This window comes from Leptosomus discolor, chromosome 9 (genome assembly GCF_034619465.1).
Source record: "Leptosomus discolor isolate bLepDis1 chromosome 9, bLepDis1.hap2, whole genome shotgun sequence".
In the NCBI taxonomy this organism is placed as follows: Eukaryota; Metazoa; Chordata; class Aves; order Leptosomiformes; family Leptosomidae; genus Leptosomus; species Leptosomus discolor.
In genome coordinates, this window is record NC_141399.1 from 48747068 (window position 1) to 48774162 (window position 27095).

Below are 27095 nucleotides of genomic sequence, written 5' to 3' on the forward strand. Positions count from 1 at the left end.
CCCGCGGCGCTCCGAGGGGGCTGCGCTGCTCCCGAAGGGATCGCAGCCCCCCTAAACTGGCCGGGGTACAGGGCGGAGGAGCCAAAGGCTGGGAAGGGGGTAGCAGAGGTCCCCGAGGGGGTCCCCAGTGCCCCCAGGGTGCCAGGGCTCAGTGGCCTGCCTCCAGAGCACCCACACGGAACAAAGGTGAGGCAAGAACCCACGCAGGAGGTGGAAAAGCCTCGTGAAGTTGAGTCCGGGCCTGAACCGCATCCCCCTTCTGCGATTTCGGTGACGCCTGCAGGCCCCCGCGGCCGAGCGGGACCCCCCGTTCGACCACCGCGCTGCCCCCGGGAGGAAGAGCGGAGCCGCGCCGAGGGGATCCTCCGCTCAACCTCGGCCCGACGGAGGCTTCGGCCCATCAGGGACGCTCAGGCGATGGATCCGCGCGGCCGGAGACGTCACCGCTCCTGACCACCCCCGGCTACTTTTGGCCCAGCCTAAAACCCGCGGGGCCGAGCCGAGCCGAGCCGAGGACAGCAGCCGCAGAAGCGCTGCTCAGCTCTCGCCCTGCCTGGGACGAGGCCACCCTGAGAAGGCCCCAGGAAGGACCCTCGATCCTCCCGGAGCCTCCGCCCCAACGCTGGCTTCAGGAGGGGCTCCTGGAGCTGCCGTCTCTGGAATTCCGGAGATCGCGGAGCAGATGGGCTCCACATTCTTGTTTAAAGGGTCCTGGGCAGAGCACCCAACCTGCTCCTCTCGTGGGAGAAGACAAGGGGGCCGGGAGGGGAGGCAGGACCCAGGCCAGCGGGCTCCCTATCAGAGCCCAGAGGCGGCACAGGGCGAGTTCCCTGTTTTACCGGGATCAATATTTGCCTCGGCTGCTTTTTACGTCCCACAAAACGCAAGCAGCAATACTCAAACCCGAGGCTGCGCCTTCAGCTCGTTCCAACTCCGCTAACTCGGGGTTCCAGGGCGTCACCCCAGCAGCCTTCCCAGCTTCCAGCCCCGCTCACGCCACCGCTCTGCCCGAGCAGGCAGAGACCCGCGCCGGTCGCCTCGGCAGGACAGCCCAGCCCCGGCTCGGTTGGGTTTCCCGCTCGCTCACACCACCACGAGGGGGTTCCTCGGGGCCGGCGTGGGGACCGGCGCCGTGTGACACCTTTGTGGGGACGCGGCCGCCGGGATCGAGCGCACGCTCGGCAGATTTGCCGGTGACGCCAAGCGGCGCGGCACGGCGACGCGCTGGGGGGAAGGGAGTCCCAGAGGGACCCAGACAGGCTGGAGAGGTGGCCCCAGGTGATCTTTAGGTCCCTTCCAACCCAACCCCTCCTCTGATTCCGCGGGGGGGAACATGCTTTTAACAAACACAGCATTTTTCCGGGAGTTTTCCCGGAGGCTTTTATTTCCAGGAGCTGCCTGTCACAGACTAGAGCTTCTCGGTTTCCCTCTGGTGCTGCCTTGACTTCTCCAGTCTGGGAAACAAGACGCCGGTGTCCGGTCCGAGCTGTCTCCCTTCGAAGGGACACGGCTCCCCATCGTAGCGTGGCAGGAATGTCAAACTCGAGAGACCCCTCTCTTCTGGCTCCACCGCCAGCCTGGAAAGCAGCTTGTCTGCAGCGTGCGGGATCACGGGCTGCAGGAGCGTCCCGTAGACACGCAGGCACTCCAGCGTGACGTGGATGATGGTGTCAAGCCAGAGCTGCTCTGCGGGGTCCTTTCGGTCGAGTTTCCAAGGCCTGTGTCTCTGGAAGAAACTGTTGGTCTGCCTCACGCACAGGGCAACACACTCTAAAGCCTTGTAGATCTGGAAACCCTCAAAACACCCAGCCACCTGCAGAGGCAGAGAAGCCACGGACGCCACGAACTCGTAGTCTTCAGCAGAAGCCCTGCCCGCAGCTTTCTCCCCGCTGTAGTCCGAGATCTTTGGAAAACAAGACTCTGAGAAACAAGGGTAGGTGTTGCTGGGGTTGATGCTGAGGGCTGTCGACCGATTCAGAAGCCCCCCAAGCGCGTCTGCCAGCTCCGAATTCACCACCTTAACCACCTTCTCCTCGTAATAGTCACAGTCCCGCTCGGGGACGCCCTGCCGCAGCAGGAAGTACCGGAAGCCGTCAGCCGTGAACCGTCCGATACAAGCCGAGGGCTCCACCACGTTGCCCAGGCTCTTGGACATCTTCTGCCCCCGGACCGTCCAGTGGGAGTGCACCAGGATGCGCTCGGGGGGCGCCAGCCCCGCCGCCAGCAGCAGCGCCGGCCAGTAGACCGCGTGGAACTTGAGGATGTCCTTGCCCACCACGTGGCGCGCGGCCGGCCACCACTCCCCGTGCGCCTCGGGGTAGCCCACCGCGCTCAGGTAGTTCACCAGGGCGTCCACCCACACGTAGATGGTTTGCGTGGCGTCGCCGGGGACGGGGATGCCCCACTGCAGCCGGCTCCTCTCACGGGAGACCGACAAGTCGGGCAAGTCCTCGTCCAGCCAGCGCAGCACGCGCCGGTAGAAAGGCTCGGGGGAAACGGCGCGCGGGTTGTCCCGCAGCCACCGCCGCAGCGGCTCCCGGAACGCCGAGAGCCTGAACATGTAGTTCTCCTCCTTGGTCCAGTGCACCTGAGGAGGCGGGAGAGGAAAGAGTTACGGCCCAAAACGCTCGGCAAACCCTTCGACGCTCCGCACGCGGTGCTCCCTGCCGGCCCCCGCTGCGGCTGGCTGCGCCCCCCCCCGGACGTGCGAAGCCCCCGGTGCCCTTCTGCGACTAGCGGGCACCTCCTCTGCCCAGACCTCGCCTCCTGCGCTCCCCAGGAGGAGGCAGGCACTCGGGATGGCGCGGCACTGCTCTTCAAGATTCCCCCAGGGAAGGAAAACCTCCCCGCCTGCCCGATTTGGGTGTCGTCGGGCAAGAATCGGGAAACAAGAATACACTTTCTTAGAAATGTAGTTTCGCAGCAATAGTAGAAAACCAAGAAAAGGCAAAATGACGTTACTGCTGCCTTACCAACAACCCTGGGGCGTGCCTTTGCCTTTCTCCTGGGTGCTGCCTTCCACCCTTCCCCACCTCAGTGCGCCTCAGCTGCTGACTTCACTAGCCCACAGACTTGCTCAAGTACTGACAGCTCTTCTCCCCCACGGCTAAGTTCATTAAAGGACACATTTGGCTAAATCAGTGAGAATTTGGTGGGCAGATGCGGTATGAGCGAGCTGTGTCAAGAGTTCTCACCTTGAAAGCTAAGCAAGGCTCTGAGATAAAGCCCAGGCTTTGGCATCATGCAGGAGAGTTTCAGTGTCCAGCACCGAACCCCACAACCTCTGACTGACACCCGCAGCCAAGAGCCTCCCACGCCTCAAACCGAGATACCCTCAGGATGAATTCGTCCCAGCGGCAGGGAACTGGTTTCTGATGGAGCAGTTCCTCAGCAGCAGCCAGTAGCCACCGCTGCCTTCGCTCACTTGGTTAGAAAGTCACCCCCAATGAAATATTCTTCCCTACGCAAATCACAAACGAGTTACACAAAAACATTTTGGTTCCCTCCCAAAATTCCTTATGCTTTTCCATAATCTTTTCCAGTCTCTGGGTACCAGCTCTCAGCACTGCCCAGGAGTGACACTTCACCCAGAGCCGACGCCACGTCCTCCACCCACTGTTCCCTTTTACACAGTCCGGGGACCCTCTTGGCAACACCTCGGGACGCCAAAGCCACCTCGAAGCGGGACCTGCCGCCGTTTCACCCGAGGCGCTGCCCGGGCCGGGCGTTTGGCTCTGCAGCTGGGGGCCGGCAGCAGGGGAGGTCGGCAGGCGAGTGGCAAGTACTCCAGTGGGACGAGGAGAGACCAGAAACAGCCTGTCTCCTATGAACTGGTGAGGTGGAGGCTGGAGCACAGGGAGAGGCTGACGAAGGGCAGAGTAATGACAGGAGCTGCAGAACTGGTGTCCCTGTTCCAGGCTTGCTGGGAGCAGTTACTGGAACGCCTGCCCCGCAGAGAACTGCGTGCCGTGCCTCCTGCCCTCACCTGACGAGCACAGGAGCACCCGGGAAGTCTCTAGTCCAGCCTCCTGCTCCGCGCAGGGTCACCTGCGGGGTTAGGACAGGCTCCTCGGGGCTTTAGCCAGGCATGTCTTGAAAACCTCGAAGGATGGAGACCAGAAAACTTCCCCAGGCAGCCTGTTCTGCTGCTTGGCCGTCCTCACTGGGGAAAAGCCCCTCTGCAAATCCAGTCCGAGCTCTCTCGTTCCCGTTCGGGCCCACTCTCTCATCCTCCTGCCACGCACTGTCAGAAGAACCTGGCTCCGTCTCCTTGATGACCTCCTCGTAGCTACCAGGGAGCTTCTGCCGCTAGGCCCTCCCCAAATCCCGTCTTCTCTGCGGCTCAGCAGCCAGCTCTCTCAGCCCCACCCCAACGGGAGGTGCTCCAGCATCCCAACCATCTCGGGGGCCCTTCACCCAACTTCTTCCAGTTTGTAAAGGACGTTTTCTGTCCTGGGCGATGCAGCGCTCAGGTGGAGTCCCCGAGCAGAGGGGGACAACCGCGTCCCTTGCACAGGCACCGCTCCTGTTCACAGAGCCCGAGAGGATCCCGCTGGCCGCCGCTGCTGCCCGGGCACGCCGCTGGCTGACGCTCAGCTCACCGTTTACCAGCCCCCAGTGCTCTTCCAGCCAGCTCCCAGCTCGCTCCCCCCTCACAAAGAGAATCCCTGCGGACCCCCACGCACTGACCGTCTCCCAGCTGGACCTGGGCAATGAACGCAACACTCCAGTCAAAGCAGCTCTCCCCGCAGCGAACACGGACCGGCTCCGTTCCCAGTCCTGCACTGGAGCCGCTGCTCACCCTACGGGTAAACTGATCCCCCACCCCACACCAGAAGGATCCCGTAAAACCAGGAGCAGAGGTGGGACGGACCCTCCGCCTCTCTCCAGCCCCACAGCCTGCTCATAGCAGGGCTGCCACCAGCCAAGGGTGACTGGAGCTTTACCCAGCCCAGGCTGGGACACCCCCACCTCGCTGGGGACCCGCCCCAGGATCGCACCGTCCTCCTGGGGAAAGAGCTTGTCCCAGCGCCCAGCCTGGCCCCCCAGCGCAGCCGGTGGCATCGCTGCCCCTCGGGCCAGCAGCACGTGGCCTGTGCCCTGGGTACCGCCCTGCCAGCAGGTGTAGGCTGCCCTCAGCTCGTCCCCCCGTCCTGTTTGCCAAACCAAACTGGCCCAGTTCCCTCGACCTCTTGTCGGGCCGTGCTCCGTGCCCTGGCCACACTGGGAGCCTCTGGTGGCTCCTCTCCAGCTTCTCTGCGCAGTAAATGATGAAAAGCACCATATCAGAGTGAAGGGGGGGGGGGTCATTTCCAACAGAACAGACTCTCATCGCTCAGCGGTCAAGGAAGACCTGAGGAACATCACTCAAAGATGGGCTACACGTTTTCACCCCCAGGCTCTACTGGATACCAAAAATCAGAGACTCCCCAGAAGTACGGGTTTTATGGCATGTTGTAACCCCTCCCGCTTCCTTCACAAATCCCTCAAGCAACAAACCACCCAACTGTCTCTTTCTGGTTGGAGACAAACACCCACCATCTCGTTCCACCACCCTGCAAATCGTCTCTGCACCACACACACCACCGCTTCTCTTGGACAGGTCGATGTGCAGCCAAGGCCAGTAATTGTTCTCGGGGTACATTTCACCTTCAAGCCTGCTGACTCTGTTTTAGATCTAGATCTAAATTTTAGATCTGAATTATTTCTTTGCCTGGAAACTTATCTTGTCCCCAACCACGTTCGGTGCTTTATCGAGAGGCATCACTCGCCAACGCAGCCCTTTCTGTGTGAACCAACGCTGCCGAGCCCCAGCCTCGTACAAACATCACAAGAGCATAACCTCTGCTTAGCTCTGAAGCACGATTACCTGCAGCTGCTGGGTTAACTCACACGGCTCCTGACACCGCCCAGAGAACGCAGGAGCCTCTTGGTCAGCCCCACGCTCCCGCCAGCGCGGCTGTTCGGGCACCAGGCTCGGTGCCGTTACGGTGTTTTACGCAGGGCCAAAACCCACGCCATAAGACTGGTGAAAAGTGTCCAGAGGCCAAAGTAAAAGGCTACGGGAAGCATTAAACACCCCCAAATTTGGCCAGATCGGAGCAAGAGATGAACGCACAGTGCTTCTGCACGAGCGGCCGCCCTTCACCGGGCCGGTGCCGTTACCTGGTGGCCGGTCTCCAAAGACACCTTGCATGGGCGTCCCTGAGCGTCCCTGCGCTCGGCGAGCTGGCTCTCGGGCAGGAAGCACTCCTCGGGAGTGCAGTACCAGCCCTCGTAAGCCCCTTTGTAGAGAGCCCCGCCATCCCGCAGGGCACCCCAGAAATGCAGCACGGCTCGCCGGTGGCGGGGCTCGCTGGTGCGGATGAAGTCGGTGAAGGAGACGGCGGCCTGGGTCAAGGCTTGGCGAAAGAGGCCCGAGACCCGCTCGCAGAGCTCCGGGGGGGACGTTCCCGCTGCGGCGGCGGCCTGCTGGATCTTCAGCCCGTGCTCGTCCGTCCCTGGAACGGGAGAGAGGCCGGAGTGCTGCGGGGGCCGTGGGGAGGGGGCGCGGCGGCCGACCCCCCTCCTCCTCCGTCCCCGCGGGGACACAGGGGCCTCGGGACGGGGCCTGGGGAGCAGCCCCGGGGGAGGTGGGGCAGCCCCGGGGGCGAGCCGAGGGTGCGGGGCCCGGCGGGCCCACACTCACCCGTGGAGAGGCGGCCCGGGCCGGCGCCGCGGAGGCCGCGGTAGCGGTGCAGAGCGTCGGCCAGCAGGGCGGAGTAGACGTGCCCGATGTGCGGCGGCCCGTTAGCGTAGAAGATGGGGGTGGAGAGCAGGAGGCGGCGGCCGGGCCCGGTGGCGGTGGCGGTGGCGGCGGCGCGGCAGCGGGGCGGGCGCGGGAGGCGGCGGGGCGGCCGCAACATGGCGGCGCCCACCATAGAGGCGGCGGGGCAGAGGGGCCGCCCGGAAGGGTAGGTGGAGGCGCGGCAGCGGAGGCCAATGGGGAGCGGGCGGCGGCGCATGCGGCGTACGGGCGGCGGGGTCGAGCCGGCGGGGCCGGGAGCGACGTGAGGCGACCGGCGACATGTTCCGCTGCTGCGTGGCCGCGGCCGCCCCGGGGGGCCTGGCGCGGGCCCTGCGCCCCCTCAGCCCCGCGCCGCGGGGCCGCGCTGCCGCAGGTGAGCCGGGGCCGGGGCCGGTGTCCCCCCGGCGCGGGGGCGGGCGGGCCGGCGGGGCCCTGCCGGTAAGGCAGGCCCAGGCCCGAGTCCGGGGGGCTGGCGTGGGGCGGCGGGTCCGGGGCTCCGTGAGGGTGGCGGGCGGGCTCTCTGCCGCTGGCTTCCTCGCACACGCGGGTCGCGGAGCCCCTTTCCCGCGGCGCCGGGCCTGGGTGCGTGGGTCGAGCGGCGGCGCGGCCCACCCGGCCCGAGCCCCCCTCCCCGCCGGGCCGCCGCCCGGGCAGACGGGTGGCGGTGGGGAACGGCGGGTTCCCGAAGCTGCGGCGTGCTCGGGGGCTGTCGGTTCCCGTTAGGCAGGCAGAGGGCAGCCGGCCCGCGGTTCCAGCGGCGCTGGGCGCTGCCGAATTAGGAGGTGATTGGAGAAAAGCGCTTGCGGCGGGGGCGCGGGGCGTTGCTGTGCCCTCGGTTCGCCGGCGGGACGGACCGCCCGGCTCCACCGGCAGCCACATCAGAGAAGGCCGGTGGGTGAGGAACGGTGTGGGGATGGCGCGCACCCGGGGCGGTGGGGGTGCAGCCGCTGCGCTCCCGGGAGCGGGCGGGAAAACTTGTGTGTTTTGGGGAAGCCGCGAGTTCGGTGGAGCTGCTTGGCACCGTGGTGCCCCTTTGGGTTTATGTCACAAACTTTGGGCAGAGAGACCCAAGAGGCGCAGCAGCTCGCCCGTCGTCCCGAGGCAGAAGGCGTTTGCTGCGTGCGGCGGCGCCGCAGAACAGCCCAACCGCTTGTGCGGGCTTCGGCCGGCGGCTGTGCGTGAGCCCGGCGCCCCGCAGCCGCCCTGGTCGCTCCGTGCGGAGCTGTAATTGCAGCCTGGGATGAAACCACCGTGAAGCCCAGCGTGGCGTAGCCGTTCAGCCTTGCCTGCGGGCTGGCGGATGCCCTGCTCCGCACCGGCGAGCCTGGCGGCTCCTTTCGGCCGGGAGAAGCCTCTTCCCGCGGGCGGTTTACCTCAGCGGGACGAGCCGTGTTGGCAAAGGGGCTTTTTGCTGGTAGGACCGTGCCTCCTGCCTGTCCTCACGCGGTCCCGTTGGCCTCTGCCGGCAGGCGGTGGAGCACAGCGTGGCTTTAGAGCAGAGAGGGTGTGAGAGCAGCCACGGGCAGCACACGCCAGGCGCTCTCCCAGCGACGTGTGTGTGGCTCCAAGGCTCCTGCCGCTGGAGATAGTCTTTCCAGCTTCCTGGGAGACGTTTCTGCTGTTAATTTGTTCGGTTACTCTTTGATCATACAGGCGGTTTTGGCATCCACAACTGCCTGGAGCCGCTTGCTGTGGGAGAGGATAATTGGCCGCGGTCGCTCAGATGTGGTGCCGGGCTTTTCAAACGAGCAGCTGCTTTGCTTGGTTTCAGAAGTTACTTGGTCTCTAAATTTCAAAACGTAACTCTGTATTGATGGTCTTTTTGTGTTTTTCTCTAATAAATTGTGTTCCTTAGGCAACTTGTTGCAGCGCTGGAATGTGCCCGTAGAACTGCAGAGGAGCAGACAAGTGGCTAGCTCTGGTGTGCCCGGGGGCAAAGGCGATAGTTCTGTTTTTGTCCTTATTGTGGGCTTGTCAACCTTAGGAGCGGGTGCCTATGTAAGTAGCAAGGCAGTTCGTGGAAAGAAGCTGCAACACATCTCTCCTCTCGGGCATTTGCTGTCTTCCAGTTAACTCGGCGTAGCTGTTTATCTCTGTAGATCTTTCCTTCTCCAGAAAACCTCAAGGGGAGCTAACTGAGCTGGCTGGAAATTAACTTCTTGTGATATTTTTTTGTTTGACCTGTAATTTCAGTTACTTTGTAGGTTACTTTACTACAAAGGCACCCTCTTCTAACATGCTGTGACCCACCACAGCTCGCTCTGTCGCCTTGTGTGCGACAGCGGCACACAGCTCCTGTGGGGAGGTGGGTGGCCTATGCTTTTAACGCCCAAGTAAACCATTCTTTGCCAAACCTCCGTTTGGACCACGAGCCTTTAGCTGTGTTGGTCTGCCAAATCAACCCAACATCGCTGAGCGTACCTGTATGCCCTGCTGGAAGGATCCAAAAGGATAAGGCTTTTCAGCCTGGCCTGGGGAGTGAGTCGCATTACCTTGGAGCGGATGGGTCCCGAGTTTACATCATACAAGTCTTTGTTTCAAATTCTGAGAGGATCATATTCGTTCAGAGTTCCTAGGCCTGATTTCCTCCTGATGAAACCCTTCACGTGCAGAAGGCTCCTGGGAAATAGAAGAAATTCAGAACAGGGCATGGGGGAAAAGTCTTTTCCCTTTAAATCTTCTTTACTGGACCCTGCTGTACCTTTTTTGACGAACAAGGTGACTGAAATTACAAACCACGTTCTGCTTTCCCCAAAAAGTCCTTAATGTTCAGCCCTTTCCCTCTCTTCTCTTTCCTTGCCTGTCTTCACCTACAGTTTTGCAATGTCCTCATCTAAGATGCCCTTCTAGATCACTGGCGTCTGCAGGTGTTCCTGGCAAAGCTGGCAGCAACCTATTGCTGTACTTAATTGTAGGAGGAACAGTCACTGGGACAGGAGCTTACGTAAGATGCTTAAATAAATGTGTTTTAACTGGGGAGGGCGGAGGGCGGGTGCCTCTCTCTGTGTCCTACACGTGAGCCGTTTACTTCAGCTAAACCGTCTGCGTGCTCCCTGGCCTCAGGTGTTCCATTTCAAGGGACATTGTCAAACAACTTGAATTTATGGATTTGGTATTCTCAAACATAGTGGGGAAAACGGCCTTAGAGATGACTTTTCCACGTTAAATGACTCTGAAACCAAACCCAGCCGTTTTTGGTTTGTAAGCGGCGGGCAGGCACGAGTCAGTTAACCCGTCTGCTCTGGCACCAGCAGTGCTGGCCTGCAAAGCCTTGAAAGAGAACTGAAAATTGCAAAATGAAAACTAAATACGAGTGGGCTGGAGGAAAGGACAGAGAACTGGCTTGTGACTTGTGCAGAGCAGAGTGCAGGTCACTCCGGCATCCGGCCGAGCAGGCAGCCGTGTTTCTGACGGGAGAGGCCTTGGCACTGTCCCTCTGGAAAGGGTCACCCTGCAAGCCTGGTTTGGTGTCCCACATCTCTGCGGTGGTCGTTTGTTTCTAAGGGGTCACACTTGATTTGCTGTATCTGCCCGTTGGCTTGAAAGCTTCACGGTTCTGCCTGCAGAGGCAGTTGTGTCACCCTTAACTTTTACGTGTTTAAGCAAAAGACTTTAAAAACATCTTTCCTTCCTTTCAGCACTGCTGAGTTCTTGTTTTCTGATACTTTTGCCGTTGTGTCGGTTCCCCGCATGCGCTCTTGTCTGCCTGCGCTCCCTGTCCTGCCTGGCATTACGTTCCTCAGCTTGAGGCCGTCTGCTGGTTGTCCCACACCTGACCGTGGGGTGGGTAACAGGCAGAATGTCTCGGGGGCGAGAGGGGCTTCAGCTCCCCCAAGGGTTGTCCCAGCCTGGTTTGGATGTCACAACGCTCGGTTAGCTAACGGCAGGCGGTTTGGCCTCAGCTGCAGCACTACCTGCCGTGCCTTCCCAGGCAGGAGGCTTTCGTTTCTTGCTGGAAATGTTCCAGCTTTGATACTCTTTCACGATTCAGAATAGAGTAACTGCATCGATGGTTACGTCTCAGACCTTCTCGATTGGGTTTTTCTCTTTTGTAAGCAATGCAGAATGGAAGGTCACGTCAGGCACACGTGATGTGCATTATTCGCCAGGCTAGGTTTTGCCTAAAAAAAAAAAAAGTTTGCTGCCCTCTAATTTCCTCGCTCTGGGGGCAAACACCGTGCTGTGACCTGCTTCCAGCAGCCCCGTTCTCTTTTGCCGCTCCGCCAGGTTTTCTTGGAAGTTAAAATATGTTCCGCCCTTGTCTGTACCCCTAAGGGGTGTGCCCAGAACAGGCACGGGCTCACGCTGTACCCCGAGCCGACAGACAGACAGAGGGTCAGCGTTCAGACGGGGGGATCTCCCGCTGGAGGCTGTTAGGTGGAGCAGCCACGCTCCTGTCCGAGGAGCACTGCTGGCATCCGTGGTGCTGCCACTAACGCCCTGCCTGTAACGTCTGGCCTAGAGCAAGCCAGTGAGGCGGTTTGCCTCTCCTGTCCAGCTGCTCCAGCCTCTGGAAGCTGCGACCTGCTTTTTGCCTTGAATTTGCCTTCCTTTTCCGCAGCCTCGGGTTATGCCGCGTGCCGCGGCCCAGCCTGCGAACAGCCTTGGGGCGGGTTCGGCTGCGTTCCCTCCGCTGTGTGTGGTTCCTCTGGAAGCAGGGCTGCAGCCCAGAGGCCAGACAGCTCCAGAAAGCTGGTTACTTGCTTGTGGAGAGCAACCAGACAGCGAGATTCATCCCGTCACACGCAGAGCAGATCCTTTTCTGGGCGCATTCCTGGTGTAGCTCTGCATACGTAATGCCTGTACGGGCGCCTTTTCAGTGAGGTGTCCGAGCCGCTGAAAGCAGGGGGCTTTTCGGAGCAAGCAGGAGAGACAAAACCCTGTCAGGGGGCAGAAGCAGGATGCTTGATGCTGTAAGATACACGAGGTAAATATCTCCTTGTCCCTCTCCAGTTGTACAGAACTTTGAGAGAAAACAAAGAGCGATTCACCAGCCGCGTCACGACGATAACTACGCGATCTCAAGAAAGTGAATCGTCCCCTTCCGGTGGGTACTGCCTGCTCGGTCTGGTTTGGGTCTGCCTTTGGGAAGCTGCTGGCTGGTGACCTCTCAAACAAATGGAGCAGAGCCCTTCTGAAAGCAGGGGGTAGCGTAAGCGGCGCCTTCGCAGCGTTGTCATTCCGGGGGCGCTGCGTTGTTTGCGAATTCCCGTGTCTTCCCAGCGCAGGGCTGGCTCCCCGCGACCCAGAACAAGGCTCTGGCGTAGAGAGAATCCTGAGGACAAGGCAGGTTGTCTCTCGGGGCTCCTCTCTGCCGCTTTAGGCCTTCTGTGATAAAAGGAGAAAAGAATTCGCCCTGCTTTTGGCTTCCCCCCCGACGCAGTCTGGCCGAGGCACCGTGATTCCGAAGGGGCCCTGCGGTCTGCCAGCGCAGAACCCTCTGTGCCCTGCCGCCTCCCCTGTCGAGGGCTGGGCCTGCGGGAAGGCCTTGTGCTCGGGCCACGGGCAGAGGGGGGAATCGAGGCCGTTGGCGAGGCTCTCGGAGGCGCTGTGCAGGCTGCCTGCGGGCCGCAGGTCGCTCGTTGAAGGTCTCGCTTGATTTGCGAGGTCTCCAACGGCAGAGTCTGAGCCATCGAGCTCGTTCTGTAACGACTGTGTCTGCGGGTCGTAGGAGATGGGGTGTGTTGTGTCGCTGTACCCCGAAACCAGCAGAAAGCACGTCCTGCAGGCGGGACAGAACACTGCTCGCTTTGGTTTGGGAGGGCAGAGGGTGTTTTGTCAGGGCTGGGGCTCTGGGCGCTGCAGCGGAGGCCGTGGCAGGTCTGCGGTTCTGGAGGCTCGGTGCCTTTGTGGGGGCAGGCAGCCCTGAGCGGCAGCTCCCCAGCTGCGGTGCCCTCGCCGAATTGACTCCCTGTCTTCTCTTGCAGGTACAGAAGCCGCTTCTCGGGGCGCAGCAGGTGAGTCGCGATGGTGATATTTAACGGGCTGTGTCGTACCCGCGCGCGGTTTAACTGCACGGTGCTTAGGAGCAGGACCCGCACGTGGGAGGGACGTGCGCTCTGGCAGGAACTCAGCAGTTGGTCTCCGTTCAGGTACAGCTACACAAAAATATGCCTTGGTCTTTTGGGGAACTTTACTTTCCCGTAAACTGAATGGCCAGCGCGGAGTCCTGGTCTTGCCCCACGAGTGGATTCGTGTTCTTAAAGAAGTCGTGCAGCTCCATCAAACACTCTGCAGTTTGGAATTTTCCAAGTAATTCTGAAAGTTGTTTTCCGGGTTGAATGACGCCCAGGCCATATTTCTTCTCCGGGTGTTTCGAGTGATCTCCGGCTGTGTCCCTCCTGCCAGCTCAGCACACTGGCGCTGCAGAGCCTGGGCGTCGCCTCCCCAGTGCCTTGTAGAGGCCCAGCGTGTCTTTGCTGTCCTGAGTCTGATCCTGACCTCGGACGAAGCTTCTGAGACTGCGTGGTGAATGCTGGAAATGAACTTTGTGATTCTCTGACTTCACAGCCGCTTCACCCAGCTGTGAGCAGCGTTCTTACACAGCTCAGCTTGGAAAGTGAAGCTCCTTGAGAGCCTGCTGGGCACATGGCACCTGTTCGGAGTAAGGCTCGAACCCTGTGAACAGCCTGGCTAAATGGTGGCGTTTCGAGCCTGTTATGGAGAAGGTTCTTCTTTTTAACACCTGAAACCAGAGGACAGTAGCTCTGAGATAGAGGCGGTGAAAGCGGAGCTGCTGGCCTGTTCCGAAACTCTGCGATTGCCGTCGAGCTCAGCTGTGCGGACCTGGCTTAGAAAAAATCATTTGCTGGAATCTGGCAGTTTGATCTGTGCAGGGAGGCAGCTTTGAGTGAAGCAGCGGCGTGGTTGTTGGGAAGTGTACCGGGGTGGAGGGGAAGGGGAGGAGATGCTGTTGGCAGCGCGGTTTCCCAGGGGAGTCCGTGAGTGACAGGCGCCTGGTGACAGACCCTGGTTTTGGGGCTGGGCCGTTCTCCCTGCGGTGTTTGCAGTAAGCTGTCCCCTCTGTCACCTGCAGCTTGCCCCGAGGTCCCACCTCACGTTCCTTTCCTGCTGATCGGTGGAGGAACTGCTGCTTTTGCTGCTGCCAGATCCATTCGGGCTCGTGACCCCGGTGCCCGGGTAAGAGGTGCCCTGTTGTAGAGCAGAGCCGCGTGGGCGACTAAACACCCCGCTTGCTTCAGAGCCTCTGCCCTTTGCCTGGCGTCCGCGCGGCTGATGTGTTCAATGGCCCGTTCAAGGTGCTGATCGTGTCTGAAGATCCTGCCCTGCCCTACATGCGCCCGCCTCTTTCCAAAGAGCTGTGGTTTTCAGACGACGCGGACGTGACGGAGACTCTGCGGTTCAAGCAGTGGAACGGCAAGGAGAGGAGGTGTGTGTGCCCCGGGGGCAGCCGGGACGGAGGAGAGCGTTGAACGAGAAGTCGATGGTGATCGGGCTGTTCTCGTGAGCGAGCCAGGGCAGAGCGCGGAGGGACCCCGGGGTGCTGCGCGCACACCCCTGGGTAGTTCCTGCGTTCGCGCCCGCTCCGAAGAGAGCCCGGGGTGTGCGTGTGGCTGCGGGTGTCGGGCGAAGAGGGGACAGCGCGCTGCCCGCCGTGGCCGGTGTTTAGCACTGCCTGGCGGGGTCCCCGAGGCTCCGTGGTGTGGGGCGCGGGCGCGCGGCTTCCCGGCGGGGCTGAGATCTCGCAGACAGGTCGGGCGAGGAGCAGAGCAAAAGGTGCGGCGGTGCCGCTCCGCGCGCCAGGGTGAGCTCGGTCCTTGGTGCCTCTCAAACCGGGCTGTGGTTCCCTTATTCCCTTAGAGACCACCCTGCAGGAATCCTGTGGAGTAAGTTAACGGTGAGGGGGGGGGGGCAGAGCTTCACAGTTTCAAGCAGAGCTCCAGGGACCCTGCGTCGCATTTGATTCCTGCAGCTTTTGTGATAAAGCCTTCCTGATCTAAACCCTTGAACTCAACAGTGTGAAGACTTTAATTCTTAAAAATAGATAAACAAGAACTCTGGAGCTCGTTACGGTTGCCTTTGTTCGCTGGTAGTTGCGGAGTAGCTGCTGTTGCGGAGGAAGCGGGGCCCGTTTGGTAACGCAGCTTTTTTCAGTATATATTTCCAGCCGCCGTCCTTCTACGTGCCCGTTCGGGATCTGCCTTTTGTAGAAAATGGTGGAGTGGCCGTTCTCTGCGGCAAGAAGGTGGGTACAGCACTGGCTGCTGCTGTGGCGTCGCGCGGTTCTTCCCGAGCAGGGCCTGTGCTCTGCGCTGAAACCCAACAACTGCGGGGGGGGAGTTTGGCTGAGGAGGGGGAGGCCGTGCACGGTTTGGGACAAGGGTATGTGATGAAGCAGGGCCTGTGCCCGCCTTAAGGACAGCACGAGTGAAGCTTGAGCACGGGGGAAGCCGTGAGGGGTAGCAGTGAGCTGAGGGAAGGTGAGGAAGAGGGAAGGATAAGCCTCGGGTTTGGGTGTGGGAGGAGAATATGTGGAGCTCAGAGACAGGGTGTGACCAAACGGGGACTAGGCTGTACGTCGGTCAGAGGGTGAGGTGAGGAGAGTAGAGATCCGGGTGGTGGGTCATAATGTGAGCAAGAGCGTTGTGCAGAAGCAGCAGGGAGGTGGAGAAGCTTGTGGAGGGGGTTCTGATGGATTCGCTCCCTCCGTTTTTCACGTGTTGCTAAAATAAGATTTCGGTGGCTCCTCGTGCTGCTGAACCACACCGGGTGTCTGAGTCTGTTCCTTCGGCTCAGACCCTGGGGAGATCTGCCTGATCTATGCTGGCTGCCAAAGAAGTTGTCTCAATTCCTATTTCCAGTCTTCTCCTTCCCCCCCCTGCCCCCTAAACGGAAAGGTGGGAGAAGGTTCCTTCCAAGTTCGCTTCTCTAAGCCGTAGTGAGCGAGTTCTGCTCCGGCGGCCCGCAGGGCGCGGCAGCTCGAGCTCTGCTGCTCGTGTCGTTCTGCAGGTTGTGCACATGGACGTTCGAGGCAACGTGGTGAGGCTCAGCGACGGCACCCAGATAGCCTACGACAAATGCCTGATCGCCACCGGTGGGTTGTTGGGTCTTTCCTCGTTGTGCTTTGCCTTGTGCCAGGCTCTTTAGTTCAGTGGCGTTTATCTGACGGGGGAGCTCCTGCGGTGCGTGTCAATCGCTTGTAGGGCAGTCGTGCGAGGGGCGGTCGTACAGACAGCCGTGCCAGCGGCGCTCTCGCCCGCCCCGCGTCAGCCAGCTTCTCTGGGACGCTCACAGGTTTGCCCTGTGAAAACCAGCGGGGAAGGAGGAGGAGGTGACTTCCCCGGCGGCTCGGCGAGGAGCTCCTGGAGAGGCCAGCCTCCTCGAACCCTGCCGGCAGCAGGAGCCAGCAGAACCACCAGCTCTTGCTTGGGCAGAGCGCTGCTCCGGCGCCGAACCCTGGCAGCTGTGCAGCCCTCGGTGGTTCCAGTGGAACTGGCTGTTCCCCGTCCCTGGCGCAAGGCGTGTGGCGTTAGATCTGTTTCCCCTGCGTGACTGTTGGGTCACCTGCTGCTCACACAGAAGGTCCTTCGCGTTAGAGACCCAGACAGCAACAGGGAATAGAGCGTTTTGGGACAGTTTGGAAAGCACAGGCCGGATTTCAGGTAGCTGTGCATTGTCTGGATAGCCAGTGACGTGGCCGTGGTGTCATTAGTCTCTCTCTCTCTCTCTCTCTGTCCTCAGGTGGTTCCCCAAGGAACCTCCCCGCCATTGAAAGAGCAGGAAAAGATGTCCAAAAAAGGCTGACGCTGTTCCGAAAGGTAATCAGCCTGCAGGCGCTGCTAGTCCTGGGGTGAGGCTGAAAAAATCAGAGCTGCTGCTGCTGTTCCAGCTTTTTTACCTCTTCTGCTCTGGGCCGAGGACAGCCCTGCCTTGGCAGCTGCTTCCCCCCGCTGGTAACCCCGAGCCCCTTTGCTGTTTCGTCCTTTTCCCCAGGCAGGTAGGTGGGGGGGAGCCTGCGAGCCCGCCCGCCTGCGAGCCCCAGGCCCGAGAGCTGTAATCATGTGTGATTATCTTTTTTCTAAGGCTTTTTTTTGGGTTAGTTTCCCTCCTGTGTGACTTTGCTGCACCCTCCCAGCCTGCTAGCAAAGGGCAGCGTAAGCTCTGCAGGTCAGTGTGGACGGCGAGCAGCGCGTGCCTTCGGGCCCGGGGGCGGGCGCAGGGGGCAAGCTCCCTTCCCCGGCCTCGAAGGAGCGGGCACAGCTCCGCAGCACACGGGCAAGGGGTTGCCCTTTGGCCAGGGGCAGGACAGAGGGGGCCCTCGCGCGCTGAAGTGCCAGCTGAGCGCGCGGTCGGCTCGTGGCGGGGCTTGGGTCGTTCTCTGGTGAGCTGATAAACCGACAGCCTCCTCCGCGGCGTTCCTTCACCCTGTGCCTCGGGACAGTGGGTAAAAGACGTGGAAGGTGCTCAGTGGTCTCCTGGTTGTCCCCGTGGAGTTGCTTTTTGTTGACAAACTCCACTTTTCTTGAAAGCAGGGGATTCGGTGCAGGCGTACACCCGTCTCCTTCGCCTGTTCAGGGGATGAATAAGAGCCTGTGTGGGAGCTTTCTGCTCTGGGCTGGACTTCCCCTCGGGTCTGGGCTGCTCAGCTGTGGGAAGGGGAAGATGGGTGACGTGAGCTGGGGCATCCTTGTGGTGCTGGGTGTGCTGTAGTACCTCTGTGTCTAGAGATTTCCTTGTAATCGCTCTTGGAAGTTGGGGAAGACGCAGGAATCTGAGGTTGCCTGGACAGGGGCAAACTTGCACCAACATTAGGAAGCCAGAGAGTTGTTTTTCTGTGCAACAGACAAACGGGAGGAAGCAGCAGCACGTTTCCCTTGCTACACGGGGGAGAGAGTTGCTCTTAGTTCAAAGGGAGAAATTGGAGAAAAATATCTTCTGCTGCCATGCCCGTTGGAGGAGATTTGAACTGGGAGTAAACCTTCTTTCAGATTGAGGACTTCAAACGCCTGGAGAAGATTTCAAGAGAAGTCAAGTCCATCACAATTATTGGTGGTGGTTTTCTGGGCAGTGAGCTGGCCTGTGCTCTGGGAAGGAGAGGTAAGCGTGCTCCCGCAGGCAGCTTGTCCCCCGGCGCCTCGGCAGACGTGAGAGGCACCGAGCGCAAGCACTCTGTTATGAACCCTGTTAGAAACTGTCGGTATAAACTGCTTTTTCATTCCCCGACTGCTGAGTGTTTGCGCAGACTTGTGGTTTCCCTGAAATAACCTTCGTGCCCCTGTGCTCCCTGGGCTGGGTGGCCTGACCTGCTTTTCCATGTTCTCCCTCGCTGGCTCTCCGGCAGCCCCTCACCCCAAAGGCCGGGCTCCCTGGGAGCTCTGCAGGCCAGCGCCTGTTGCAAAGTCATTCCAGCCTGGAACGAGTTGTGTGTGCTCTCTCCATGCTCAAAGCCACCCTACAACTGTTATTTCAAAGAGGGGAACAGCTGGATTCTCACTGTCGAGTGCGTGCAGCTTTTTGAGTCGTGCCTTTATGGTAATTTTTCAGATGAGAAGGGTTTTCTCCAAAATATTACGCATTTTACTTAGAAGCCTGCTGTCTGCTACCCTAGGGTTTGCAGGTGTCTGTGAAAAACAGCGGGTGGTCACTTTGTGACGCCTGTGGAAAATCTGGGCGCCAGAACTCCCTGTTTTGGAAACTTCTGTCAAGCTCCTTGCGTAAAGCGAAGCCCAGGCTTGTGTCCTGAGGTCCGTGCGCTGCGCCGCGTCCGTGGGTTGTAAGCAGCCTGCTCTCTGCTTCCCTTCCAGCACGAACCAGAGGCCTGGAGGTGATTCAGCTGTTTCCAGAGAACGGCAACATGGGCAAAGTCTTGCCTGAGTATCTGAGCAACTGGACCACAGAGAAAGTCCGCAGAGGTGAAGCCGCCCTTCGGTGCGCGCGGCAGAGCGGCGGTGTTCAGGCCAGCGGCTGCTGCGCAGCGCCTGCGAAATGCAGCGCTCCGCTTCGTCAGCGGAGCCTGGGGAAGACCTGGTGCCCTGCAGGGCGGCCCGGGTGCAGAACTGAGCAAGTTGCAGCTCGGGCAGCTTGGGGGAGCTCAGAGCTGCCGGGAGCCTCTGGCTCCTTCGCGGCTCCTCTGGGAGAGCCAAGCAAACGCGCGCTGGTGCCGCCGAGGTTTCCCCTCCGGCTGCTCCTCCCTGCTGCCCTCCTTGGCAGCTGCTTTCACGGCCTCTGTCGCCTGGCACCAGTGCAGTCTTGCAGTCACTGCCCCTTCCCCCGAGTTGCTCCGGCCCCGGGTAGCGGTGCTTGGGACGGCCCAGCACGGCCGTCCTGGGGGAAGGGCTGCGCAGCCCCACGCGTGCCCCTCGCCGGGGCCAGCCGCTGCGGTGGGTAGCGCCGGGGGGGTGGGTAAGATCCCAGGTGCCTTTTTCCCCTTTGCTCTGTGAAGTGCGGAAGCTGTTCCCGTGCTTCGGTGAGTGGCGTGGGGCTGGAGGGAGGGGGGACGCAGCGGGGCTGCAGGTTGCAGGGCCTGAGCACCCCCAGCTCCGAGTGACTCTGTCTGTGGAAGGTGCCGTGTCGGACCTCTGGGTCCGGCTGTGGCGGGGCGACGCGTACCTGCGTGTCCTCAGTGCCTGGAGACCTGCCCTGGGGAGTTCTTTTGGATGTGGCCTTGTCTTCCCGAGACACGTCCCTTTGGCTGCCATTTAAGTAGCTCTTTCAGACTTTTTCACTGAGTTTGTCTCCTCGCGCCCCGCTCAAAGCTGTACTGGCACATGCAGCAGAGACGAGGTGGTCTCTCCCTTGGGTCCTAAGCTGGCCCCTGCTCTGCCTGCGTCTGGTGGCACCAGAGGTGCCTCTGGCCACCCCCGGGCAACGTTTCCTCTGTTGGTTCCCAGAGGGCGTGAACGTGATGCCGAACGCTGTGGTCAAGTCTGTCTCCGTCAGCGGCAGCCGGCTGGTGATCCAGCTGAAAGACGGACGGAAGGTAAACGGGAAAGCGGGGAGAGCACAGAGTTGGCGGGCGCCTTGGGAGCCCGAAGGTGATCCCTCTGAGTGCCCAAACAGGTGGAGACCGACCACATCGTGGCTGCGGTAGGGCTGGAGCCTAACGTGGAGCTGGCCAAGTCGGCGGGGCTGGAGGTGGACTCGGACTTCGGAGGGTTCAGGGTGAACGCGGAGCTGCAGGCGCGCTCCAACATCTGGGTGGTGAGTGCGCGCGGAGGAGCTCGCCGCCCGCGGGTCGGAACGCGCGGTTACGGGGCCGCGGCCTGCGCCGCGGTGAGGCCGGCGGCGGCGCAGAGCTGCCGCCCGCCTGGAGCCCGCTCGGGCGGCGCAGCCGCCGCTGCGTTGCTGTGGTAACGACCGGGCGAGTTTTTGAATATTTATGCTGCGTAAGAGGAGTTGGGGTGACCTAAAGATAGTGCGGATTATTGCGCAGGAGTCCCTCCGGTGGGAGCCGAGGCTGATTCCTCTGGAAAGACGTACCTGGTGCTGTCGTTCTTCCAAAGATCCGTGAAAAATGCTGAGAAACTGGGACTGGCGTAGCCTGGGGAGTGGGATAAAGTGGTGTTTGGTTGGGGTCTGCCTGAAAAACTCGGCTCATGGTTCCCCTTTGTTCCCTGCCCCGTGCCTTTGTGTTGTGCGTTAATTGAAGCTTTCGATGTCGATGCTCGGTCCTCGCTGAGTCCTTCTTTTTAAGGCAGGGGATGCCGCCTGCTTCTACGACATCAAGCTGGGCAGGAGACGTGTCGAGCACCATGATCACGCTGTCGTGAGCGGGAGGCTAGCCGGGGAAAACATGACAGGAGCTGCGAAGCCCTACTGGCACCAGTCCATGTTCTGGTAACGGCGATTTCTGCTTTTGGTGTCTCTCGCTTGGCCACGCGGCAGGAGCCGTGACAAGGTGCCACCTCGTAAAGGCTTCTGTTCCCCGAGCGCAGCGAAACCAGCAAATACCGCGTCCAGCTGCTCGTTCCCAGAAGCTCAGGGAACGGGAGGGCGTTTCAGCATTCGCTGCTCCGCTCTGAAACGTGTGTCCTCCCCGCAGATCCCAGTTGCTCCCCGAGTGAGTCCCGTTCGGCCAAGCGAGTAGCGATAAAGAGCAGCCCCTTTCCTCAGGGCAGGCGAATTTACAGGCTGAACTCAGCAGCCGCTGTTCTGTCAGGGTTACCCGAAGGTGCCCAGCACGACCCCTTGGTTTCGGCTGTGGCACCTCTGCTGCCCGCCTGAACTGAGGCTTTATAGCAATGCGGCGCCGCACCCAGGAGCGTACGTGCAAGGTTGCTGTTTTCCAGAGAGGTATCGAGCAAATGCGCTGCTCTGCTGTGTCTCCTTGAAGTTCTTTTCGAAACAAAACGAACAAAATTAAAATCCCAAAGCCTGTTAGCTCAAGGTCAGGAACTTCAAGTTAGCAGGAGTTTAAATATGGGGAAAAGAGTTTTACTTGTCATGGAGAAATCCCCTCAAAAATCATTAGTTGTGACTTGCTGTCGTTTACCTGGGCACTTGGTCTGCGCTGCCCGGACCCTGGCCCAGAAGGGTTCCTTGTTTGCTGTTGCACGGGGACACGAGCAGCCGCTCCAGCCCGTTCTTCTCCAGGCTGCTCCGACGGTGGCACGGGCAGGCGGGGACGGGAGCTGCAGCCCTGGGGTTCATTAGCTCGGGGGGTTGCAGCCCTCCCTGGCAGAGACTCCCTTCCCCTGGGCTGTAAGGTGGGCAGCTGGCCGGAGCTCCTCCGGTGGCCGGAGCTCCTCCGGCGGCAGGAGCTGCTCTTACCTTTTTTCAGGATGCTCGGGATCCCCCCCGAGCTCTGACTCACCCACTGCTGGGTGCCTGCTCTCGTTGCCTGGCCTGTTACTGGTTTTACTCTCAGTGACCCCAGTCTGTGCTGGAGGATTCTGGCCAGGAGGTAGTGACAGACATACAGAGATACCCAAATTCTTCTGGGGGACGCATCCGTCTTCTGGACGGGCCCCAACCCGCGGCTGCGGTGGCTGCTGTGAGCACCCCCGGTTCAGACGCAGCAGGCGCCCCGTGCAGGGGGCGTCACAGCAACGTGTTCTCCTCTCCAGCCGGCTTTGAAAGCCCCCCGAGAGACACGCTAGATAAAGGCCTGTGCGGCAGAGTCCGGTGCGTGTGACTCGGCACGGCCAGGGGTTGGGCCCGTGGTGTTACCAGGGCCCGGAGGGACCCTTGCTGCTGCCCCAGCTCCGCCTGCAGGGCCCGCTCGTGCTCGGCGAGCGACCCCGAGGCTTTGGCGAGTGCCCGCTGGCTGCGTCCCGACCCTCCCGGCTGCCGCTGAGCTCAGGCCTTGCCTCTCTGCAGGGCGCAGGCAGAGGCAGCTCTGGGAGGCCGCCCGCCTTCCCTCGGAGGGAGCAGGCCTGAGGCGGCTTCGGTTCTCCTTCGCTCTCCTGGTTTCTTCCGAAGCTGGTGGCCTTCGCCTGGCGGCGCCTTGGCTGCTCCTTCGCCGCTGGGCCCCGCGGAAGAGGCCGAGGCGCCGGTCAGCCTGCGAGCCCTGCTCTCACGCCGCGCTCAGCCAGCGTTCGGGGCTGGGTGGAGCTGCCTGGTGTCCCTCTCGCTGGCCCTACCAACGGTTGTTCTTGTCTTCCGCTTCGTCCCTAGGAGCGATCTGGGCCCTAATGTAGGGTACGAAGCCATTGGCCTCGTCGACAGCAGTTTGCCAACAGTAGGAGTCTTTGCGAAAGCGACGGCAAAAGACACCCCGAAAAGCGCGACGGAGCAGTCGGGTAGGGCTGGGGGCGGGCGGGGGGCTGCCTGCCTGCGCGGGGGGGCTGTGTCTGGGGCGGGCGGCCGCGGTCCGTCAGGTCTCGCTGCAGAGCAGTGGCAGACGTCGGTCTGGCTGCTGCTTCCCTAGACCTGAAGGCTGGGTTTGATCTCAAAACAACGTGGTTAATGCGTGACACTGATGGCGTGTGACGCCTTTGCCCAAAGTAGGACGTTTTTCCCCGTGAAGTTTCATTTCCTCCGTAGCGACCGGACGAGGGGGTTTCGCCCAGGAGCGGTGGCGGGGCTCTGGGCACGACGGGCCCGTGCGTGCGGCCGCAGACTGCTCCGCCCTCGGCGTTTGGGGGTGGGAGCCGGGAGCGGTTGGCGGGGCGCTTCGTGCGAGGGGCGCCCCGTTCTCCTGCGGCTGGAACTTCGCTTCTGCCGGGGGCAGCTGGGAGGGGGGCGCTCCGTCAGGGAGCCCCGCGCTTCCGCCCGCTTTCCCCGCCCCAGGCAAAGAGCTGCCGCTCGTTTCTGCGCTGGGTGTTTGAACCCTCCTGCCTTTGCGTTAGGGACAGGTATTCGGTCGGAGAGCGAGACAGAAGCAGAAGCCTCAGAAGTTCGCGTTTTTCCAAGCTCTTCACCAGCGCCCCGAGTCCCAAAGCAAGGAGAGGATTATGGCAAAGGCGTCATTTTCTACCTCAGGGATAAAGTCGTGGTGGGCATCGTCCTGTGGAACATCTTCAACAGGATGCCGATCGCTCGCAAGGTCAGTGCAGGACGAGCTCGCTGAGCGGCGGGGCCTGCTTAGCTCGGGGATCTTCTCGTGGGAAAACCCACCTGCCTCTGCGAAAGGAGGACGGCAAAATGCGGGTGTCTGGAGCGGAGCGGCGCCGTAGCCAGCGGGAGCCCTGTCTGGGGCGAGCTCCGGGAGGCCTCCTTGTGCTTCCCGGCGGGTTTGTTCAAAATTCTCGCGGGAACAACTCGAGCCGGGTTCACGCTTCCAGCCTTGCGCAGGGCTGTAGTAAGGACAGGCACGAGCCGCGTGCGGCCGAGCTTCAGAGCGAAACGTCCCGGTTTTGCGCTAACGCACGGGTGTCTGAAAGAGTCTTAAACATCCGTCGTCCCAGACGCGCAGCCAGGGAGAGCCAGGGCTGGAGGCAGCCTCGAGTAGGCGCTTAGCCTGTCCCCGCCCCCCGTAGCCCCTCTCCGTCCCCCAGCATAAGCTCAGCTGCCCTCGGGCCCTTTGGCATCGCCGGAGAACTGCCATAGGTCAAACTAGGGGAGCGATCCCGCACCATCCCCAGGTGATCTGTCCCCCAAGGAGCTATTCTCAGTGTTGGAAGTTTCCCTCGGTATCTGATCTGGAGCTTTCAGGATGCAGTTTAAGCCCGTTACTTCTCCCGTCCCCAGGAAACGAGACCCTTCCCTTGCTCCTCTTGCAGCCCTTCCTCTACGTGAGGGCGCCAGGTTCGTACAGGACCCTTGGCCTTTCACTCTCCTCCTCCCAAAGGCCGGTTTGCCGGTTGAAGCCACTTGGAGTGGCTCCTCGGAGACCGCGCAGGGTTGGTCCTGACTCCCGCCGTTCCCGTGGGCAGAGGGCTGCCTTTACGACTCCCCTAGAACCTCTTTGGCTGTGGCGAGCGCTGCTGCGGTGCTGCGGGCCGGGGGGTTGGCGCCTTGTGGTCAGCAGAGCTCCGGAGAGGGTCCGGGAAACTCATCCCAGGGTCTCGCGGCACTGGTGGTTTATGGTACGTGCGGGTTTTAATGCCCTCTCCCCTCCTTCAGATCATCAAAGACGGCGAGGAGCACGATGACTTCAACGAAGTAGCAAAGCTTTTCAACATCCACGAAGACTGAACTCCGGGAGGGCAGCGGGGCAGCCGGCTGCGCACGCCCCTTCGGCTGGGACAGCTGCCTCCCAGTGCTTGTGAATATTCCGGTCACCCCGAGCTCGAATGCTGGCACCAATAAAGTCGGATTGTTTAAGTTAAACGCCGCCTTCCCGCAGTCCGGCGTTGCCAGGTTGGGAAGGGGAGCACGGAGGAGCCGGCGGAGCTGCCTCTTCTGCACTCCCCAGCGGGGGAGCCTGCCGCGGGCTGCCTGGGTGGGAAAGGGGCATCCCGAGGCGGGGGAGGAGGGGAGAAGGTGACCTGCTGAGGGCAGGGCTGGGGCTGTGGTCGTCTGGGCTTCAGTACAGCCTTGGGCCCCGTTTCCCGCGGCAGCCGGCGGGAGGAACTGGCTGCTCGGCACCTGGACGGGCGAACCCTTCCCTGGGGAGCAGCTGGCTGGAGGGCCGGGCCCAAAGCGCGGTGGGGAGCGGAGTTCCCCCAGCTGAATGGGACCGAACCCTGCGGGTCTGCAGGGGCCTGAGAGACCAGCTCCGGCAGCAGGTCAGCGCCCACCAGGGCGGGGATTCGTGGCAAAAAAGACTGGAAAAAGGCGCTTTGGGGTCTTTTTGTGGCTGGGAAAAGCGGGGGCTTGAGGGTGGAGGCTGAGGCGGTGGGAGGGCAGCCAGCACCGCCGGGGGCAGGTCAGAGGGAGGCGTAATGGTGATGGCCACGTGCCCAGCCTGGCCTGTAACGGCACCAACAGCCACGTTCCTGGCCGGTAATGGTGCCACCACCACCTGCCTGGCCCGGCCTGTAATGGCACCGACGGCCACTCACCCGGCCCACCCCCCCTTACAAAAGAAGCCCCTCGGGAGCCCCCACCGAGCGACCCGGCCGCACGCTGGCACACCGGTGCTGCTGGCAGGGCCCCTGCACCAGCTTCCCGGGGCAGGATGCGGCACCCAGGGCGCCGGGGACGCGTGGCAGAGCAGGGCCCAGCAGGGCTCGGGGTGCGCGGCAAGGACGGGTCGCTGCGGGTGCAGCACGAGGCTGCTGCGGAGAATCGGGCCGTCCTGTCCGTGGAGACGGAGCTGGAGAGGAGCGGCCAGCCCCACAGCAAGCGCAGCCCGGCCGGCTCAGGAAATCCGCCCCACAGCGGCAGTGGGGCGGCCCGGAGGGGAGCGAGCTCCAGCGGCAGCAGGGCGAGGAGCAGCGTTTCCCCGCGGTGCCGTCGGAGCAGCTCAACGTCGGATGCCGGGAGGTGAGAGCCAAGGTCAGGCTGGGCCAGGGGGATGAGCCTCCCTCTGCCTGGGGCCGGCCGCTGCTCCCACCGCAGGGCTGCAGCCCCGTCCCCTCCTGCAGCCCCGTCCCCTCCTGCAGCCCCGTCCCCTCCTGCAGCCCCCGCTGCCGGCAGCTCCCCGGCAGGCCTTTGCTGGTGGGAGCCAGGTGGCCATTACAAGCCCCCTTCTCTCCTTTCCGCTCTGAAGGTGACCTCTGGCGACGTGCGGCAGCCGGAGGACATGGCAGGAGCGAGCAGGCCGTGCTGGAGCCGCTGGAAGGCCGTGCCCCCAGCCAGCAGCAGGCGGGGGCGGCAGCGGGGACAGCCAGAGCCGGAGGGCACCACCGATGGCTGCTGCTCCCGAGCGTGGTCTTCAGTCAATGAACCCCAACAGTTTTCCCCTGATGCTCCTCTGGGCCTGGTCCGTCTCGGGAGGAGGAAGACGGGCGCAGGCAAGGCCCGTGCCGGCGGGCAAGGCAGAGAGCCCCTGCGCTCCCTCCCCTACAGGCCCGGCAGAGCCCGTGCCCTCGTCCTCTGCCCGTGCCGCCGGCGCTGCAGCTCCCGCCCAGCTGGGGCCTCACTGGCCTCGCTCCGCCGTGCCCGCGTTTTGAGCCAATTTCTGCCCTCAGGGTGTCCCAGCACGGGCTGGGTTTGCCCTGGGCTCTAGTACTGGCAGCAAGTCCGTGGTCTGGCTTTCCACTTTCCCTCCTGGGTCTGGCGTGTGAATCACAGGATCACAGAATACCGGGTCGGAAGGGACCTTCAGGGTCATCTGGTCCAACCTTTCTTGGCAAAAGCGCGGGCTAGGCAAGGTGGCCCAGCACCCTGACCAGGTGAATCTTAAATGTGCCCGATGTTGGGACGTCCACCACTTCCCTGGGGAGATTATTTCTATGTCTGATCATTCTCAGTGTGAAACACTGTGATATTCACCAGCACTTGTAGGAAAATCCCCTACAAGTCCTACAAAATCCCTGTTCTGCCACAGCCCCAGCTTGCCCAGCCTCACAGCCGGCCCGGCTGCGGGAAGGCTCCCAGGGCAGGGCGAGCCCCACGCACCACCACCGTCACCCAGGAGCTGCAACCAGGAGAAGCGGAGGAGCAGGGCAGGGCTGGCCCACGGCGGCCGGCTGGGACGTGGCGTCTCCCGCTCCCCAAAGACCCACTGCTGCAGGGGCCGGCTTGCCCCTCGCCGCCACGGCCAGCTGGGCTTGTGCCCCTCATCGCTGCTCCCCCCCTCCCCACCGCCACAGCCCCCCCTGCACCCCAACCCCACCTCACCCCCTGCGGGCACACCTCCGCCCGGCCCTGCCATGGCCAGCTGGGTGCAGGTGATGAGGAAATCTCGTTCTCTTGCTCTTTTACCCATTAAATCCTTATCATACTAAATCGTGTGAACTCTCTTCAGCCGCAGGGAGCGCCCACCCTATTCTGCATGGTCAGGGACCAAAGGATCCCAGCCCATTGCAAGGAGGACAGCCTCCCCCCCCCCCCCCCCCCCCCCCCGAAGTTAAGGACT

The 27095-nt window shown here is 61.8% G+C and overlaps 2 protein-coding genes across 2 annotated transcripts; one reads left to right on the plus strand and one right to left on the minus strand.

The window, feature by feature from the left end:
• Positions 1-1367: 1367 nt before the first annotated feature.
• Positions 1368-6920, minus strand: MARS2 (methionyl-tRNA synthetase 2, mitochondrial). The gene is made up of 3 exons (XM_086470407.1): positions 6689-6920; positions 6166-6500; positions 1368-2587 (listed from the first exon to the last, which is right to left on the minus strand). Exons 1-3 carry the CDS (start codon positions 6918-6920, stop codon positions 1409-1411), a joined length of 1746 nt encoding a protein of 581 aa, XP_086326533.1. The 3' UTR covers positions 1368-1408.
• A 146-nt stretch (positions 6921-7066) lies between these two features.
• AIFM1 (apoptosis inducing factor mitochondria associated 1) lies at positions 7067-24460 on the plus strand. The gene is made up of 18 exons (XM_086470406.1): positions 7067-7160; positions 8643-8785; positions 11741-11834; positions 12715-12748; positions 13504-13508; positions 13824-13927; positions 14047-14177; positions 14903-14993; positions 15758-15842; positions 16490-16566; positions 17737-17845; positions 18553-18660; positions 19639-19727; positions 19808-19948; positions 20442-20584; positions 22364-22488; positions 23038-23234; positions 24254-24460. The coding sequence occupies exons 1-18, from the start codon at positions 7067-7069 to the stop codon at positions 24323-24325; spliced, it is 1842 nt and encodes a 613-aa protein (XP_086326532.1). The 3' UTR covers positions 24326-24460.
• Positions 24461-27095: the final 2635 nt, after the last annotated feature.

Coding starts and splice junctions, on each gene's coding strand:
- MARS2 (XM_086470407.1), bottom strand. CDS start 6,920: ATGGTGGGCGCCGCCATGTTGCGGCCGCCCCGCCGCCTCCCGCGCCCG. Junction 6,501..6,688: donor CCCGGGCCGCCTCTCCACGG/GTGAGTGTGGGC, acceptor CTCCCGTTCCAG/GGACGGACGAGCACGGGCTG. Junction 2,588..6,165: donor CTTTGGAGACCGGCCACCAG/GTAACGGCACCG, acceptor CCGCCTCCTCAG/GTGCACTGGACCAAGGAGGA.
- AIFM1 (XM_086470406.1), top strand. CDS start 7,067: ATGTTCCGCTGCTGCGTGGCCGCGGCCGCCCCGGGGGGCCTGGCGCGG. Junction 15,843..16,489: donor CAAATGCCTGATCGCCACCG/GTGGGTTGTTGG, acceptor CTCTGTCCTCAG/GTGGTTCCCCAAGGAACCTC. Junction 19,728..19,807: donor AGCTGAAAGACGGACGGAAG/GTAAACGGGAAA, acceptor GTGCCCAAACAG/GTGGAGACCGACCACATCGT.